General features: G+C 38.1%; 1 protein-coding gene across 2 annotated transcripts in view; it reads left to right on the top strand.

Moving 5' to 3' along the window:
- SLC25A13 (solute carrier family 25 member 13) overlaps positions 1-18,214 on the top strand; it is a 128,680-nt gene that overhangs the window by 77,324 nt on the left and 33,142 nt on the right. For both annotated transcript variants that reach the window (XM_005299861.5, XM_042856932.2), the window contains 8 exons: positions 4,183-4,329; positions 5,935-6,073; positions 6,877-6,970; positions 7,130-7,214; positions 9,789-9,873; positions 10,311-10,469; positions 16,615-16,667; positions 17,577-17,657. In XM_005299861.5, coding sequence (XP_005299918.1) covers positions 4,183-4,329; positions 5,935-6,073; positions 6,877-6,970; positions 7,130-7,214; positions 9,789-9,873; positions 10,311-10,469; positions 16,615-16,667; positions 17,577-17,657 — 843 coding nt within the window. The remainder of the gene's footprint in view (positions 1-4,182; positions 4,330-5,934; positions 6,074-6,876; positions 6,971-7,129; positions 7,215-9,788; positions 9,874-10,310; positions 10,470-16,614; positions 16,668-17,576; positions 17,658-18,214) is intronic.

The raw sequence follows: 18,214 nt of genomic DNA, 5'->3' as shown, positions 1-18,214 counted from the left end.
TTCCTGTGGAGAACACACTTTTTCCATATTCATATTCTGCTAGTGCAGTTTAATTAATCCTCATTTCTGACACAAGAAAGCTAGATGAACATTTAATCAACAGCTTTATTTTATATGCAAGAGGAATTGAGATCTGTTCTTGCTGTAAACAAATGATGCTCAGACCTCAGTGGTTCAGGAGCCAATTCACGATCAGAAAAAGCCACAGTAGTATGAATTCATTATTTCATTTACTATTTTATTTATAAGTCTTACAGCAGAATGATTGACCAAGTATTCTACAGTTGGTTAATAACAAAGTAAAAGCATCCTGATTGGTTAATAATATACATTGGTTAATAATTAAATCACGCAGTGTTTTAATATAATGTGCTGCAAAGCCACAGGAGATACATTAAAGAGCCACTTGCGGCTCACGAGCCTCAGTCTGAGTTTCACTGCTCTAAACAAAGAGCTTCCTCTGTGAGATGCAGTCCCTCATGAGTTGGACAAGGCTTAAATACTATGATCTGCTTCAGAACAACAATCTCAAACCCAACCCCAGAGTTTAAAATCAGTTGATCGATCAGATTTTGTGTTGGCTAATGTATAGGTCTGTCAAACACATTTAAACATGAGCTAGGGTTTCGGTCAGTTCTGGCAGGCTAGTTGATGAGATAATAATACCTGTAAATGGGACCTCACAATCTGCTACAGTGGAAAGGATTGTGTTGCAGCTAATGAATGCAAGTCAATTGGAAATATCAGTCATACCTGAACATAAATCTCCACATAACTGGAAAATGAATTATGTTTTTAATGAGCTGTATGGAAAAGCTGAGGTGAAATTCTAGGTGGGAAATCCTTTCATTTAAACTCTGGTGCCTGCGACCATGCAGATTCATTTTGCATAAACAGTTATTGTAGCTTGTGAAATTCAGGCTCCTATCATCAAGGGATAAACTTGTTTTTTAAGTTATGTGTAGGGATTACAGAAACTTGAATCTAGGGAGGGTTCAGTGGGAAAGTATTTTGCATTGAGAAGCAATTAAGTTAGTTTTTCTTATATAGCTGCTTTTCACCCATATTTTGCTTAACTAAGCAGTCTTAGGATGAAAGATATGAAACCCTTCTCAGCTTGATTAAAAAGCAAAATTTATTTGCAAATTAAGTTTATTTACAGTTGGTGTTGAGTGGTACCATTTTGTTTTTATTATTTTATTTTATTTTTTTGATATCCCATCACTTCTCCCAGACTAATGCTAGTGGCTACTGAGCAGACTTTTGAAGTATAATTAGTCATGCTGTGAAATGTCTTAACTTTCAAGCTTTGAGATGGCTAGATTGCGTACCTTTTTATTTTAAATTAAACACTTAGAATTTTACATTGTTATGAAATGTACTGATGTTAAACAAGTGTGCTCTATGTGATGGTGTTTATATACCAATTCTGGCTTTCCTTTGCTGTTTTTTGTAACAAAGCTTTAATTTTATTGTGTAGCCATTCCCTGAATATACTTTTCCACCACCTCTTCACTTTGCTGACATTTTGGGTGGCTGAGAGTGGCAGAGGACAATTGCTCTTTCCATTTAATTGTGAAAGAAGACCCTTCTCTGACTATCTCAAATTAATCATAGCCATAAAAACGGGGTTAAAACCCTTGCAGTGAGCGTGAAGGGGTGTGAATAGTTTTCTCCAAGTCTTGAGAATCTGCTCAGACCATTTAGGGTATGTCTATACAGCAAAGAAAAATCTGCTGCTGGCCCATGTCAGCTGACTTGATCTCATGGGGCTCAGGCTGCAGGGCTGTTTCATTGCTGTGTAGAGTTCTGGCCTCGGACTGAGGACCTAACTAGCTGGCATAGGCCAGCCGTGGGTTTTTCTTTGCTGTGTAGACATTTCTAAATTGTGCAGAGGAAAAACCTTTGATCACACAGAATCCCCATCCTCAGATCAGGATGGGTTTGCTGGGCAGCTACTCACAAATTGGACGTGTGCGTGCATGTGTGTGTGTGGGGGGGGTGTCATGGTCCATATGGTCCACAGGTTCATTGTGTTACTGCAATGGATACAAAAAATGAGCATGTTCATGTCCTCGGTGGTGATCAACAGGGGTACAAGAATTTTTATGTCCAGTTCATCATCTGAGCTCCGTGCAGGCAAACTCCTGAGTTGCTGCCTGCCTCAAGCTGACAAACTTTGTTTTCTTGCACTCTTCCTACCTAAAGCCTTCCCAAACTGCTTGCTTCAACGTTTGTTATAATAAATGAAATTCTAGTCACAGCCAGGCTGAAGTGAGAACTGACATGGCTACCTTCAGCCAGAGGGAATGTTGTTGCTGAATTATAGCATCTCCTCCCCTGCCTCCCCACAGAGGGCTGTAGTGTAAAGGAAATGTGACCGACCTGGAATTGTAACTTAAATTTTATGGCTAAAATATTGTAACCTCCATAAGCATTTCTCATTAGAACCAGAAATTTTTGAATAATTTAGTGAGTGAATTAGAGTACTGAAACATTTAGCAGTGCTCATTTTTCTGCCTAACATAATCTTGCTTCATCATAACTTGGAGACAAGCTACAAACCCTAAAGATGTTGATTAGAAATTAAATTTAAATTGTTTAAGAAGCCCATGAGGCCAGGATTTAAGAAGTTGATTTGGAAGGTGGCACAAATATCGTATTTGCCGTTTGTTTCCTTTTCTTTATCCCACTGAATGCTGGCGTTGCCTATGAGACAAATACTGATTTCCTCTACTTATTATTGAATTGCATCATTGGCCCATTAAAAGCAGCATAGTAGTGAATCTTGATTAGTACAAGGTCTCAGTTTAACTTTACTTTTTAGAATCTTTTTAAAAAATGTGAGTAGTGGAGATAATAGCGAAGTGCATCTGTCCCATTGCAAGACAAGTTCAGTATCTAGGAAAACACTCCACGCTAATTCATTTAAGGTGTGGCTTAGAAATAAGCAATATCCTTCCAGGAAAAAGACATTTTAATGAGATTTGAAGCTGGAAGGGATAACATTGTAGTAACTGCTAGAATGTCTGCATTTTTTCCCTCTTCCCATTAAAAGGGATTAATCCTAAACAGGCAAGTCCACCTGTTTGTGTCTTCACTGTCACCATGTTTAAGACTTACTACAAAACCAACCGAAAATCTTTGACATTGTCCCAATCTGTAACTTGCCCTATGCTAAATTTGGATTTTGTTGGTGTAGTTTAGTCATAAAAAACCTCTAGTTTGACACCGAATGGAGGGAAAAAAATCTGCCTGGAACAGGTTGTAGATGACTGTAGGAGAAGATGTAATTTTTGGATTGATTACTTGTCATGTATCTCTCCCCCCACTTCCCGAGTACATTTGAATCACAAACGGTGAAAACATTGAGTGCTGCTATCATGTAAATCAAATGATTGATATCCATCTACTATTAATGCTGATATCAGTGGAAATAATAACAAAGGTGTGGTGACGCAAAGCATTGTAAACTAGGCTTCTAGTTTGATTTTACAAAACCTTTTTCACTACAGCATTTGACAAATAAGCTACCTTCTGTTTTAAAATAAATAAATAAAGATGTCTTATGAAGGAATACTCACATTCTCCTCCTTGCAGAGATCATTTGTGGGAGCTGAACATAAATATAATTTTACAAAGATTTGATTTACCTACTGTGAAACTTACAGTAAACTGATCAGTGCTCTCAGATGTGACACCTTTGGTTACATTGAAATACATAAATGGGAGCATACCTGTACTGGTCTTTTGAAACTCTTGCTTACATTTCTCTGTTAAATGAATTGCAGAACCTAAAGGGAAGCTAGAGAGAAGTAAGCTAGGGTGTGAATTTAAAGCCCAAATTCTGCAGTCACTCCTTGTGTGGACACTTTTGTTCCATGCTAAGTGTGTCTGCACAGGAAGTTAGTGCAGAAGAGTTATTTGCACTTATAGCTATTGCACTAGCTATTCTTGGCTGTTCCCTGCATAGACAAGCCCAGAGAGGGAAGAGGAGCCCTGATCTTGTATTTGAGATGTAGAAAAATATTAGTGGAGACCTTATTTGTCCCTATGCGGGGGGAGGATGACCTGTAACTCTCTTTTGTAAAGCATCAGGTATGCTGTGGATTTTAACTTTAACGTACATGTTCAGGAAATATAGCTAAAGCAAAATGTAACTTTGTTTTAATGCATTTTCAGGAAATACAGTTGGAACATGCAAAACAAGCATTTGTGCAGCGAGACAATGCTCAAGCTGGAAGAGTCACTGCCATTGACTTCAGGGACATTATGGTCACTATCCGGCCACACATGTTGACACCGTTTGTAGAAGAATGTCTAGTAGCGGTAAGTTGTGCATAGCTTACTTGTACTGTCTGATCTACACTGGGGGGGGGGGGAGGGGGAATCGATCTAAGTTATGCAACTTCAGCTACGTGAATAATGTAGCTGAAGTCGATGTACTTAGATCAATTTACCGTGATGTCTTCACCGCGGTGAGTCAACTGCTGCCACTCCCACATCGACTCTTCCTGCGCCTCTCACCAAGCTGGAGTACAGGAGTCACAGGAGAGCACTCGGGAGTCGAGTTATCGTGTCTAGACTAGACACGACAAATCGATCCCCGCTGGATCGATCGCTACCTGCCAATCTGGCGGGTAGTGTAGACATACCCGTAGAGATCAGGGCCTCATTGTGCATACACAGTTAGAGACAGTCCCTTCCCCAAATTTATTATTCTGTTTGCACCCTGTGCCCATCACTTGATACATAACTGTCCACATACACAAACTTAGACTCTCATCTCAGGCTGTATCTCTTCATAGATCCTACTATCAATTCCACACACAAAAGCCCAAGCATAAGCCTTGGTCTGTGTCATACCAACATATTGTTCTGTTATGGCAAATTGTACTCTATTCCAACAAGGCATTGCCCCCTGTCTGAGCAATCATTCTTGAAATGTTTGTTTTGTTAGTTTAAAGTTCCACTAATAGCTCACAATTGTGTATAGTATCTGGATCAGTGAAAGCTGGAAATTATCACTTGAAACTGTTGAAAAAGCTTTTCAAACCATATTATAGAATGAATAGAAATTAGATCAGACTTCTATTTGTTCATCCAGTCTATTCTGTGGCAATTTGGGTTTATTCCCTGTGATATATTTTCCCCCAAATACTTTTCCATTCAGATTTTAAATGTATCACACTCTACACTTTCCATCCCTTCCTTTGGTCAGTGATTCCTGTCTTGTGCTGAATATCTTAATTTTGGGCTCATTTGGCCTATGTCTTTGTGGTAGTGCCTAGATGTGAATCTACTATTGTGTGTGAGGTCTCTTCAGGGCCGTGTAGAGAGAGTTTCCTCTGCATATCCAACCTAACAGTGGCTTTCATGTGTGTCTTTTTCTCCCCCACACCCATGTCAGATCTCATGTTTTCAGTGGTCAGAAATATGCTAGGTTATGAATGCTGTACTTAAATTATGTTGTATTGATTGTACTTACTGTATTTAACCAACATGGTGTGAATTGAAATGTTTGGGTTAACCATTTTTAAAATGGTTTTGATAAAGTTTTTCTGTGCATCTATAAGCTTTAAGATTTTCTCAATAGAAGAAATAAATCAACTTATAAAATATGTCCAACTGAAACAGTATTGAAACTTGAACTTTGTAAATTGCTGCTGATCATGTTGTTATAATCCTGCATATGTATTTGTTTAGGCTTCTAGGGGTGGGGTGAGTCTTACATTCTGGTTATGATTAGTTTCAGTAACATAAGACTCTTCCATATGGCTATTTATTTTGCATTTAAAAAAATCCCTTGCTACTGTCATTGTTATAAACTAACGTTGTTTCAAAGCTTTATTCAAAGATTTTCTTGATCCTAAAGTGTTGCAAAGCATTTAAAATATCTCCTCTCCTTCCCTTTCTTTACTCTCTCTGTTCCAGGCTGCTGGAGGTACCACTTCCCATCAGGTCAGCTTTTCCTATTTTAATGGATTTAATTCCCTCCTTAACAACATGGAGCTCATTAGGAAGATCTACAGTACTCTGGCTGGAAATAGAAAAGATGTGGAAGTGACTAAAGGTTAGTAAAAATGTTCTGATTGTGCAGTCGGGAAGTTTTCCTGGAGTATTGGCTTGGGGGAGGGCACTCATCCATATGCTTTTAAAGCAAACAAACACACAAACTTATGCCTGTGTTTTCAGCTCTTTGTGGAGTATTGTTCAACCATTCATGCTCCTGTTTAGTCCACCCTCCGGGTTTTCCATTTTGTTACTGCCAAGGAGAAAGTCCTAGGAAACTGAAGATGGCTGTGGGGGAAGGGAACTGGGTGAGGAGAGAATGTAAAAATATTCAAAGTCTTCAGAAACTTCCTAGGACTCGTGCCAAATTGGCAGCTTATTAAAACTGACCTTCAAGGGTAGTTGAAGAATTCCATAAACTTGTACTGGCGGCATAGTAAGCTGATCTACAAGCTTGGAACAAGATGGTTATCTGCTCTATCTAATCGCTTTTATAGAGAATTCCCTCTGCAACACCAAAGCTTCATTAATGTGGCCTACTGGGACATATACATGAAAAGTTCCACATCTTTGTTCATGAGATGTTTGGATTTGTTGTTATTTTTTCCCCTCTGACCCACAACTGATTGGTACCGTATGTCAGATATCTTAAATCCTGCTGATAGCACTGAGTTTGAAAACCAGAAAGCTACTCTTATTTCCAGGCTGGATGTATTATTTAAAACATACACTTACGTTGTGGTGGGAGCACTTTTTGCAGTGTCTTGGTTTAATACTAAAATGAATGGTGACTCTGGGATGCTCGGGGTGTTCTGTTTTGGTTTGATTAGTTTTCCTCTCTCATATATTTTTATTCTGTTGTAGAGGAGTTTGTTCTGGCAGCTCAGAAATTTGGTCAGGTTACACCAATGGAAGTTGACATCTTGTTTCAGTTAGCAGATTTATATGAGCCACGGGGGTAAGTAGAAATGATCTCTTTCTGCTCTTTTTTTTAAAACAGTGGGAAGTGGGGGAGTGATATTCTAGCATACTGCCTGGAAGTACAGGTAACTTACAGTTGTTTGAAAACCCTCTGTTTAATGTAAATTTCAGTTTAGTGTTTACTTGATCTCCACAGACGCATGACACTAGCTGACATTGAAAGAATTGCTCCTCTGGAAGAGGGAACACTGCCCTACAATCTGGCTGAGGCTCAGAGACAGGTAAGAAAAGAAACTGTAATGATGCTTTTAGCATACTTTTATTCCTTCCTCCCTCCCAATGCCCAGCTCCTCTCTTGTTGTCTGAGTTTAGCCATGTTTTGTTTCTTTTGCACTTCATAACATAAAGAACAGGGGGTATTGTTGGAATCTTTACTTTAAACATCCCCTCTCCCTCCTCCCCTTTCCTCCCAAAACAGTTGCTAGTTTTTTACTCTTGCCATGTAAGGAGACTAAGTGTGATAGATTTGATTGTAAGGATAAAACAAAAGTGTAAAAGTGTCATCTAACCACTTACAAAAAGAAGATGTATGCTCACTTATTAAAGAAGTTTAATCCTCCCTGATTATCTCCCTCAAAGTAGTTTTTAATGAGGAAAGACGACTTTCTGATTTCAGTATGGATGTCAGTTCTGGCATCCAGCATGCTAAATGAAAACGGCAGTCCTTGTTCTAAAGAGATGTACGTGTTCAAGTCTTCAGCACGTTGTCTGTCTGCTTTGCTTTATATTCTGCGAATATTGAATTGAGACCTAATTTCATTTAGTGTGCCATCATATCTTAAAAACTAAGACTCTCTGCTGTGTGGAAGGATTCATAAGTTATATGGGGAAAAATGTAAGACGTGGGACTGTACTATGGTTTATCAGAAAATGATCTTTGGTCATTATGTGAGGCAAAAAAGAAACTTGGGAACTCCTTTTTTTTAATCTCATAGGCGTCTTGAATTTTAGTTTGTAATTACGTTTTTGTGGGTCTTTCCAACTTTCTTAAAACTGACGCAGTCTTGGGTGTAGATAGTCTTAGAAAAACATAGTTTAAGGCAAACCAAGCTTTGTATCTTGCGAGACTAAATTTTTTTTGTTCTGAGCTTTGGGTCTGTGCAGAGACGCCAGTTTGACCACAATGAATTGATGCAGGCTACATTTTTAGGACTAACAGGCCTTCAGCCAGGCCTGCGTGTGTGTGTGTATGTGCGCATGTGTGTGTGCCCCCCACTACTCCAATGCAGTATCTGGGTTTTTTTGAGCAATGCCTAAGCATTGAATGTGCTATGATGAATTCTAATTAGCTGACTCCCAAAAGCCGGACATCTCTTCCTAGAAATCTTGCAAGGGAGCTTAGAAGTGATTGTGTTGTACTATGTATTAATTAGTGTAAGCTACGGCAGGTAGCAGTAGAACAGCTAAAACTGCAGTGATGGAAACATCTGCTTCATGCATTCTCTCAAATTTTCTGCATAGGGGTCAGATGTCTGTTCAGGTGTTTTTTGTTCTGTGTTATGCTGTTTTTAAGAAGCTAGGAAATGCCCAAGAAGCCTGTTTTAAATCATCCCCCCTTCTGGTTGTCAGTAGTACCTCTTCACTTCCCCCATCCAACTTTTATTTTACTGTCATCTACTTCAGTGGTTCTCAACCAGGGGTACATGTACGTTGGGGGGGGTACTTAGTGGTCTTCCAGGGGTACATAAACTCATCTAGAGATTTGCCTAGTTTTACAGCAGGCTGCAAAAAAGCTCTAGCAAAGTCAATACAAACTAAAATTTCATTCAGACAATGACTTGTTTATATTGCTCTGTATACTGTACACTGAAATGTAAGTGCAATATTTATATTCCAATTGATTTATTTTATAATTATATGGTCAAAATGAGAACATAAGCAATTTTTTAGTAATAATGTGCTGAGACAGTTTTGTATTTTTATGTCTGATTTTGTAAGCAAATAGTTTTTAAGTGAGGTGAAACATGGGGGTACACAAGACAAATCAGACTCCTACAAGGGGTACAGTAGTCAGGAAAGGTTGAGAACCACTGATTCTGCTTGATGCTTGGAGTGGAAGAATTTCAGTTACCTTGCAGTAAACTGTGCTACATTTAATTTATTTTTAGGCAATTCAAGCTATTTGCTGTAGATCACTAAAGTATATTACAGTGCATTAAAAAAAGCTGATAAAACCAATAAAATAAGAAAAAATTGGCGATTTCAGTAGTGAAATTAAAACTTCCATATTGTCCTATTCCCTGGAGCATCTACCAATCTTATTAGAGAAGGCAATGGTGGGAAAGGAGAGTGTAAGGATTACCACTTTCTCTGAATTCCTTTCTGCTACTAGAAAGCAATTCTGAACATGGAACATTTCTTAAATGTATATCCAATCAGTGTTTGAATACTAACACACGCAGGAATTTCAAAGTAGAATTGTTTCCAGGTGTAGAAAATGGTGATTTGTCTGCCAGTGCTTTATATATAAAGCATTTTGGTCACTGTTTGACTTTGGGGATATCTGATTGTGTTGGGAATGCCCAGTGCTGTTGTCTTTTCCATTCCAGTCATAACAGGTTACATTTTTGCAATAACAGAAAATGGAACTGCAATTTTCAATTATTTTTTTGGTTTTTTTTTCTAACATACCACTGGGATTACCTAGCAGTATCTGACATTGACTTCACTCTACACATATCTACTGTCCACGTATCTATCTGGTTATAAGATTCACTGTAGTGAAATGGTAGTCTAATTTTTTCTTTTTTACTCTTCTCATTGTCCCAACCCCTCCCCAATTCCTACCCTTGCAGAAAGCTCCAGGTGATGTTTCTCGCCCTATTCTCATCCAAATAGCAGAATCGGCCTACAGGTTTGCCCTGGGTTCAATTGCTGGAGGTTAGTCATGAATAAGTGCAAGAATTTGCATCTTCACTGTTTGTTTTTCTTTTTCTTTTTCTCCCTTTTAAGTGTAGGAAGACAAAGCCTTGCCTATCTTTCTTTTTGAGCCATAACTATGAGAGAGAATGAGAGCAGGGGGAACCCGTTGTTTAATTTCTTTTGTACCTGCAAGTGATCAGAGATTTACAGGTGGTTTTTCTGTCTGGCTTGTCACCAAACTGGTTTCATAAGAGTCAGGCTAATGATGAGGAAGGGCTATGATGATGCACTTTTAATTAAAATGGACTGTGACACCCCTTTATGGAACCAGCTTATATTGTAGATGAAAAAGACACAAGTGATTATTGAGATATAAGCATAGAATGTGTCTATTACTGTTAAAAAAAAATTGTATGCAAAATAACACTTTTTCACACACCAAATTTTGTTTGCAGCTGTTGGAGCTACTGCAGTGTATCCAATTGATCTGGTGAAAACTCGAATGCAAAACCAGCGCTCTACCGGGTCATTTGTTGGAGAACTTATGTACAAAAACAGCTTTGATTGCTTTAAAAAAGTGCTGCGTTATGAAGGCTTCTTTGGACTATACAGAGGTCAGTTTCCAAATGTCATATATAATAATAATATACCAAAAAAAGTTTTCTGCCAACCTGAATTCCTCAGTCCCTGTTGTTAGGGCTTGAATAAAAAAAGGAAAAAACTAATATTTTGGGCCTGGTTTATGCTTGTGTAGTCTAAATGTCTTTGATCAGACTTGTTGCTCCTAATATTAAGTCACAACTCTTCTAGGTCAGGGGTCTGCAAACTTTTCCATAGTACAAAGCACATCTCAATAGAGAAATTGTCTTGGGGGCCTCTTCCTCCCTTCATTCACAATGTCATGGACCACCTCCCCTCCCATCTACAATTGTATAGGATTGCTGTGGCAACTGCAGCAATTGCTTACAGGGAAAACTTAGTATTAGAAAAGCTTTTTTGTCCCTTTAGCAGTCTTTAGTATGATGCGTGTCTTGTAATTTTTGACAAAAGTTAATCAAATCATCTACTTCTGCTCTTCATTTTATTGCACCCTCCCATCTGTTCTGTATCTTTTGGCTGAAAACAAGAAGGAAAGCCAATACCATGTGAACAGCCAGCTCTTTTTGGACTATCAGCATGTGCTTCATTGATCACCAGTTGTCCATGGAATGCAGTTTGTCATCTTTTATGTACATCAGCCCCTGTTATCTTGCTAGCCATGGCTCCAACTCAGAACCCAACAGACTGCTGGGTTCAAGTATTGACACAAAAAGCAAAAACATCAACAGTATTACTTCAGGTTATGGATAGGTAGTTACAGATAATCATAAACTGATACAAGTGGCTGCAGTTTTTCCAGTGGCGGGAAAAACTTTCTCTTCTTCTGGAATCAGACATATTAAGTACACTACCAGCGGTAGTTTTTGCTCCTCTGACACACAGATCAGTGAAGATTCTGACTTCCATTTCCTATTTTGTCCTCATACAAGCCTGGATTGAAGCTGATTTTGGATATCTTTTTAGAGTAAGCATACGAGATACTGTAGTGACTGAACATCATTTCTGAAAACAACTCTTGTTTTTGGTCAGACTTCCTGTAAGAAATTCAACCTGAGGCAGACATGAAGCATAGAAAATTTCAGTCCAACAGATTACAGTTTGACAAAGTTATGAGCAACTGAAAACAGAGAGTTATAATACAAAGTGTTAGACAACCGTAATAATAGTGTGCAGTGGCCATGTAGAATTGAGGAAGAGCTCTGTGTAGCTTGAAAGCTTGTACCTTCTTCCAACAGAAGTTGGTCCAATAAATACCAATAAAAACCTGACTTGTCTCAACCTTAATAATAGGTGTTGCTACACACTCTCCCCGTAACGCAGTGCTCGCCGAGGCGTGCCCCCCTAAGGGGTGTGGAGAAACGTTCGGGGATTGGGGGGTATGGTGGGGCCAGAGACAACATCCATGGGGGGAGGAGGGACAGGGAGAGAGCGCCATTCAGTTGCAGCTCCATCCCCAGCCACAGTTCCGCCCCACCCTTATTCCATCCTCACCCGTGGGCCAGCTCTGCTCTCATTCCCTCTCCATCCGCAGGCCAGCTCTGCCTGTAGCCCCAGTTCTGCCCTCACTCCTCTGCTGAGGAATCCTTGGCTGTGCAGTAATGGGGGGGGGGGGGCACGGACAGATTCCATTACTTGTATGGGAGGAGGGTACAGAGGGGAGCGCGACAGGACAAGTTTGGGCACCACTGCTGTAACATGTGCTTTGAATTATTGGATGTTGGTTGACTAATTCCTCTATAAAACACAGATTATGTAGATTAAACACAAAGTATATTTAATGATTCTGTAGCTAAATGTGCTACATGTTTTTTTGAGCAAATCTAGTAATTTAGTAGAGCGCTGACAGATATTTTCTTCTTGCTAGAGGTTTCTCGCAACCAAAACCTTAGAAAATGCCCAACTATTAGATGAAAAACATAATTTAATTTCCTAGTGTCCAGCTGCTTTACCTGCATTTCCAAAATAGCAAATTGGCGCCATCAGGATGCGATGAGAATTCCATTATATCGTCTTCTGAAGAATTGTATAAACGGCTCTAACACAGAGGGATTTCAGATTAGGGAAATCACACATGTCCTGCATAAAGATAAACTCCTTTTGCTCATCACGTTGTTTGTACATTGTCCTGTCTTGCTCCTTTTGGCAGTTTTCGGGCAAGTAATATTGGGTTTATGAGCTTCCTCCACCACAGCCCATCTTCCCCTTTATCTTGAAGTATATTCTGAATCAGTGAATTTGCAATCAGTTTGACAGTGTTAATGCCCTAAACACAGGATTATGATCTCATTTCAGGATTAAACAGGAGGAGAAACTGGATTATTTTGAACAACACAGTCATTGTAGAGGCAATTTGCTGGCAGACTAAACTGCATTTTGTACAAATGCTTTGTTTAAAGTTTGCTCTGGTGTAACTTCTCTTTTTAAAGACTAATATAGATGGAATTTATTAAAGGATTTGGAACTCCCTCTAGCTACTTGCAGTGGTTGTTGGGCTGCTGCCTGATTGCCAGGTGTATGACAAAAGGACACTGGGAAAGTTTGGCAGCAGAGGGGAGGTTGAAGAGGTTCCAGTTAAGTTTGGATGCTGAGGGGGATGACAAGAATTTGAGGGACTAATTTACAGATTAGTACATTCACCTGGTATATAGCACTGTGGTTACTTTGACAAAAAAACTTCCCATGTCACTTCATGCTACTGTCTGTAGTTCCCTATAAATTCAGTATTTAAGGTTAAAGTAGCACATATGTGCCACTGTTCAATAACTGAGGCTCTTTATTGTAACATGTTTGTTAGCAATGGAAACTTCAGTAATCTGAAGAACTCTGTTAACAGTGCAGTTATTCAGAATTGAGATAGTTGGGCATTAAACACTCTGCACTGCAGTGTCGACAAGTAAGCGGCAGGTCTTCCAGACCCTACTTGGGATATTTTTTAAACAGATCACATTTTTCCTTTCACTGGAGGGAACAGAGTTTTTTTTTTTATTTCCACTCCAATTTTTAAAAGAGCAGAAATACCATGTCTTAAACCACTAATTTCAGATAAGGGTAAATTACACCATCTTGTGGATGTAAAGAGAGCATTAGATTTTCTTTAAAGAGAATTTGGTCCTAGAGATATTTGGAATGGTGTCACTTGGAAGGCACCTAGATACCCGTGATCATGAGCACAGTATAAACACCAGTACATGCTTTTTGTAACTTTCTAATGTGTCAGTGTGGAAATACCCCTTCTACTGAGGTGAGGGGAGAGACCTGGGATATTTGACCACAAATGATACGGACTTCATTTTTCTCTTAATTCCGAAGATGGCACCTCCAGTGCCATGATACCCCTAACTCCTCATAATCTATAGACTTTAATCACTCCTTTTAGTTACCGTATGAATTTACATGTGTCTCATACTACTAATGAAATGAGATTGCTATGATAGAAACTTCATTTTCTGGAAACTTGCATTTGGGTACCAATTTATGGAGTGGTAGTACTCTCATATTGTCTGTTTTCCTGTGTAAATAATGTAACAGGAAAGTTTGCAGTGTTCAATTGCATTGTGTGTCATAAGGGTTTCAAGCATTTTACATAGATTGAGCAACAGCTCTTCTCATCTATTCACTTGTTTGTGTGGTGTAGTTACCTGATACAAAAAAAATAAAAATAAAGCGTGGTGTGAAACCAAGATCTGATCATCCACACAAATCTATAATATATTTTTGATGAATAAGACCTGTCTCCCCCACTACTGAAATGAAGCAGAAACAGTTTATGGTGCTGATTTGATATATACTGATTTGAAAATTGTTTCTCTGATTAAAGCTCTTAATTTAATTTGCAATACTACATTTTTACCGTATCCATCTTTGCCTTCTTTCAGAGCCCTAGTATAATGTGAAGATGAGATGTGAGGTCAGAAACCTAAGATGTGCATAGATTGTATGGGGAAACTCTATTATGTAGCATTTCTCTTTATTATATATAATATTTTATAGGTGGCACACACAGCAACACATCTAATTAAAATTGCCTAAATATTTTCATACTATGAAGGTTGTTTTTTAGATGTTTTATAATTTTCACTTTCTGCGTTGAAACTTCCTCTCTGAGGTAAATTTTTGTGGAAAGCTTTAGTGAAAACAGTTCAGCTGGGTTTTTTGAGTGCAGAAGAAGGCAGATAGGAAGAAATGACTTTTGCCAGGATAAACACAGTTTTGCTACTTTGAGTACCTTTACTACCTTGAACAATTGGTGTAGAAAAAATATGACAAAGTGACCATTCCCAAATCTGTCCAGTGAAAATCAGTTTGATTTGGCCTAATTATAACGCTTCCAAAAAATGGACACTGAATATGTATACAATTTCTTTAAATTAACCATCTCCCAATATTTTGTCACTGCACATGTCTATCAAAGCCCATGGGAGTTTTTCTGTTGATTTCATTGGGCTTGAGGTGAAGTGTGTGAAGTGTGCATTCACTGTCTGTTATATCCCAGCTATACTCTGTTATGCTGGTGTAAATTCAGTTTTACTTTAGATTTATAACGTGATGATTGCAAATAGAATTAGGTTCAAAATAAGGCACGGATTGTTAGAATTCAGTCTTATTCAGTATGTGTCCCTGCCTCATTCATTGCGCACAACTGGCTGAATGAGACAGGGGTCTATGGAAAAAGTAGTCATTAATTACATAATCACACTATATCAGAGTTGTATTTGCATGGAACGCAGAGTTAAGGTTGCACATGCAACTAAAACTAATTGAAAATTTTCAAAATTTAAAATTCTTCAGCCAAATGTGGACAATTTTCCTTAGCAAAATTTCCCCCGTTTTCAGCCAGCTGTACGTGCAGTTGCACCATTGGAATTTTCTTTCGTTTGACGGTTCAGCAATGTAATTGTAATGCTGTTTTAACATAATTGTTTTGGGTGGAGAAATGTACGTGTGTGCTTGTAATGACGCACATAATTAATAAATACACACTATTTCTTGAAAAGCAGAATATAGTTTGACTGCTTCTGAAACAACAAGCCAAATGATACTGTTCTCAGCAAATGTCAATATCAACCAGAAATGCTGGAGGGTTGGAGCAAGACAGAAAAAAAATAAAAAAAAAAATCTGTGGGTCAGATTAATGTATTTTTTATCCTCTTTGTCATCCAAACATCCAGTTTGGTGGCAAAAAAGGCCCTTTGGGAAGCAGGCTCCTTAGACATAGAACTATAGTTGTAGCCTCTTCATCCAAATATGAGAATTGCAAATGTTAGATTTAGTGTAATTTTCCCTGAAGTACTGTGTACATTATTGAAATACTTAAGGCCTGCTCCTGCAACTCTTGCTCACAGGGTTACTTCTCACATATGTAAATAGTGCCATAAATCATACCCCCTTCTCACTGTGCACAGTGCTGCACTTGAGGCAGCATTCTATCCCCACATCCCTTCTGTAAGGTTCTGTATCTTCTTTAGATCATTTCAGCTGAACTTTTACAAAAATAGATTGTTCACTTTAATTCAACAAAGCTGTGCTGACCAGAGACTCTCAGTTCCAACTGTATAGTGCAGCTCTGTTAAGAGAAATCAGAAATTCCACATACTCATAGCTAAATAATATAACTTCCAGTGTCTAAGCTTTGGAGAATTAGTGCTCTAGACAAAGTGCTTCACTTAAGAATGCAGTTGTACATGTTTGGCTGTTTTGCATTACTTTCTTTCATATCCCCTTAGGTCATTCCACCTAATGCTATTGTTTCATGCCAGCAAAATGCTTTATTCTCTTGATTTTGAAATGCAGATAACTTGTTTCACACTGCTGAACTACCTTAACTTTTGTCTGAAGAAATAACAGAACAAATTTTGATGTGTAGAACAGAATACAGTATTATTTTGGTAAACCTGTCTTGGTATATAAAATTCTTAAATCACTAATATTAGTTTAAGTGCAAAGTAACTAATATATGGATAGGAAGTTGCTTTGACTTCATGTGGCAGTAAGAAGTTTGTTCTTGAAATGGAATGTTTAAGTACTCATTAAATGTAATAGCAGAAAATTGCCTAAAAAATTGCCCTAGTTTCTGTGTGGTGATCTTTGCATATAGCCGTTGATTTGTTTAGCTAATACTAAGCTATTTAATACATTTAAGCTCTCTTTGTGTGTTTACAGGTCTTTTACCACAATTATTGGGAGTAGCCCCAGAGAAGGCCATAAAACTTACTGTAAGTCTGAAAGTGAGGGTTCTAGCCTTTAGCCATGATTTGTATGTCTGAATTTCCAATGAGGAGACGTAGGGTTTTTGTGCTTCAGTGTGTTAGACCATATTCCATGTTTTTTGTTAGATGAGGTTTTACTTCCAAAGGGTCTGACAATTGCTCAGATCTCAACCATGGCACTGCAAGTGGTGTACAAGCAGCTTACTTGTATTTCTGAAAAGGGGCTGATTTAAACCTATCATTTGGGGGCTTGATTCAAAATGTACAAAGTCTCCCTAACCCACTAGTTTTACTCCTCTGTTTTGAAGTAGCCCAGACCTTGATTTTGTTTCTTCTCACAAAGGAATACGATTTTTCCCCCCGCAGCAGTTGTGTTTAATTCCTAGATTAATATAAAAGAATGCTGGCACACAATGGAACTCTGATATGAAAGGAACCTGTTTGCATGTATTCCTATTATGTACATTACTTGCTCTTTAGCTCATGTAATTTTAGATTTTCTGAATATTTTGAAGGCATTAAAGAATTTCTCATTATAACCTAATCATAATGCATTGTTTATACACAAAAGCCAGTGATAATGTTTCTTTTTCATTAAGCTAACATTGCTATAAAATGTATTGCATCTTGAAATCCAATTTTAAATCAGCTTTCAATTACCATTTTGGAGACTCTTATGGAAACTTATGATTATTTCATATATCTTTAAAATAATGTGTTTATTTGAAAGAACAGTACTACAGCCAGCTTTACAATATTTCATATACTACATAAGATTTTATTTAATATCTATGACTGTTTAGCTTGATAGATGTAACATCTGGATTTATTAGCATTTTTAATTGCAGAAAATTTGTAATTACTGTGTGCTTCTCACTCCTTATTTATCAGCTTTCATAAATCCTTGTTTTTAAGGTTAATGATTTTGTGAGAGACAAATTTATGAACAAAGATCGTTCTGTCCCACTGGCAGCAGAAATTCTTGCTGGCGGTTGTGTAAGTATCTTCTTTACATTTCCTGCGTTTGGGAGAGATTAAAATATACTACATAAGATTAAATTTGTGGACTAAGGTTTCTGTTTAACCGCAGATCCAGTACAAGGACAGAATCTACTAGAGCAACTCAGTTCTTTCCTAGATAGTCCAGTTCTTGATGTGGAAGGGTAAACATTTCTATGCTTCTTGCCTTTTAACTAATTTGTATAATTCTTCACATCTTAGAATTGTTTCCTTAATAAAAGGCACATTGGCTGCAGCTTATGGCCTAAATAGGATTCATGCTAACCTTTCCAGAAGTTAATAATTAGTGCATTATTTCATTGTGGCACCCACTGTGCGATGTCACTTTTTTTTCCTGATCTTGTATCGCGCCCACTAATTTTCACTTTTTGCAGTGATACTGGCTTTGTAAATGGCAAAAACTACTCATGCTTCCTTGCGTTCATAGGAGACGTAGGCTGTGTAATGTTAACTACTGCATAATGCATTCCTGAATGTAGGCTGTATTTAAAACCCACCATAGTTTAGAAGACTGTTTTCCTTGCACAGAATAG

The sequence above is a fragment of the Chrysemys picta genome, chromosome 2 (genome assembly GCF_011386835.1).
Source record: "Chrysemys picta bellii isolate R12L10 chromosome 2, ASM1138683v2, whole genome shotgun sequence".
Taxonomy (NCBI): Eukaryota; Metazoa; Chordata; order Testudines; family Emydidae; genus Chrysemys; species Chrysemys picta.
Note: the sequence above shows the minus strand (reverse complement) of the source record. Positions and strands in the feature narration are given on the sequence as shown.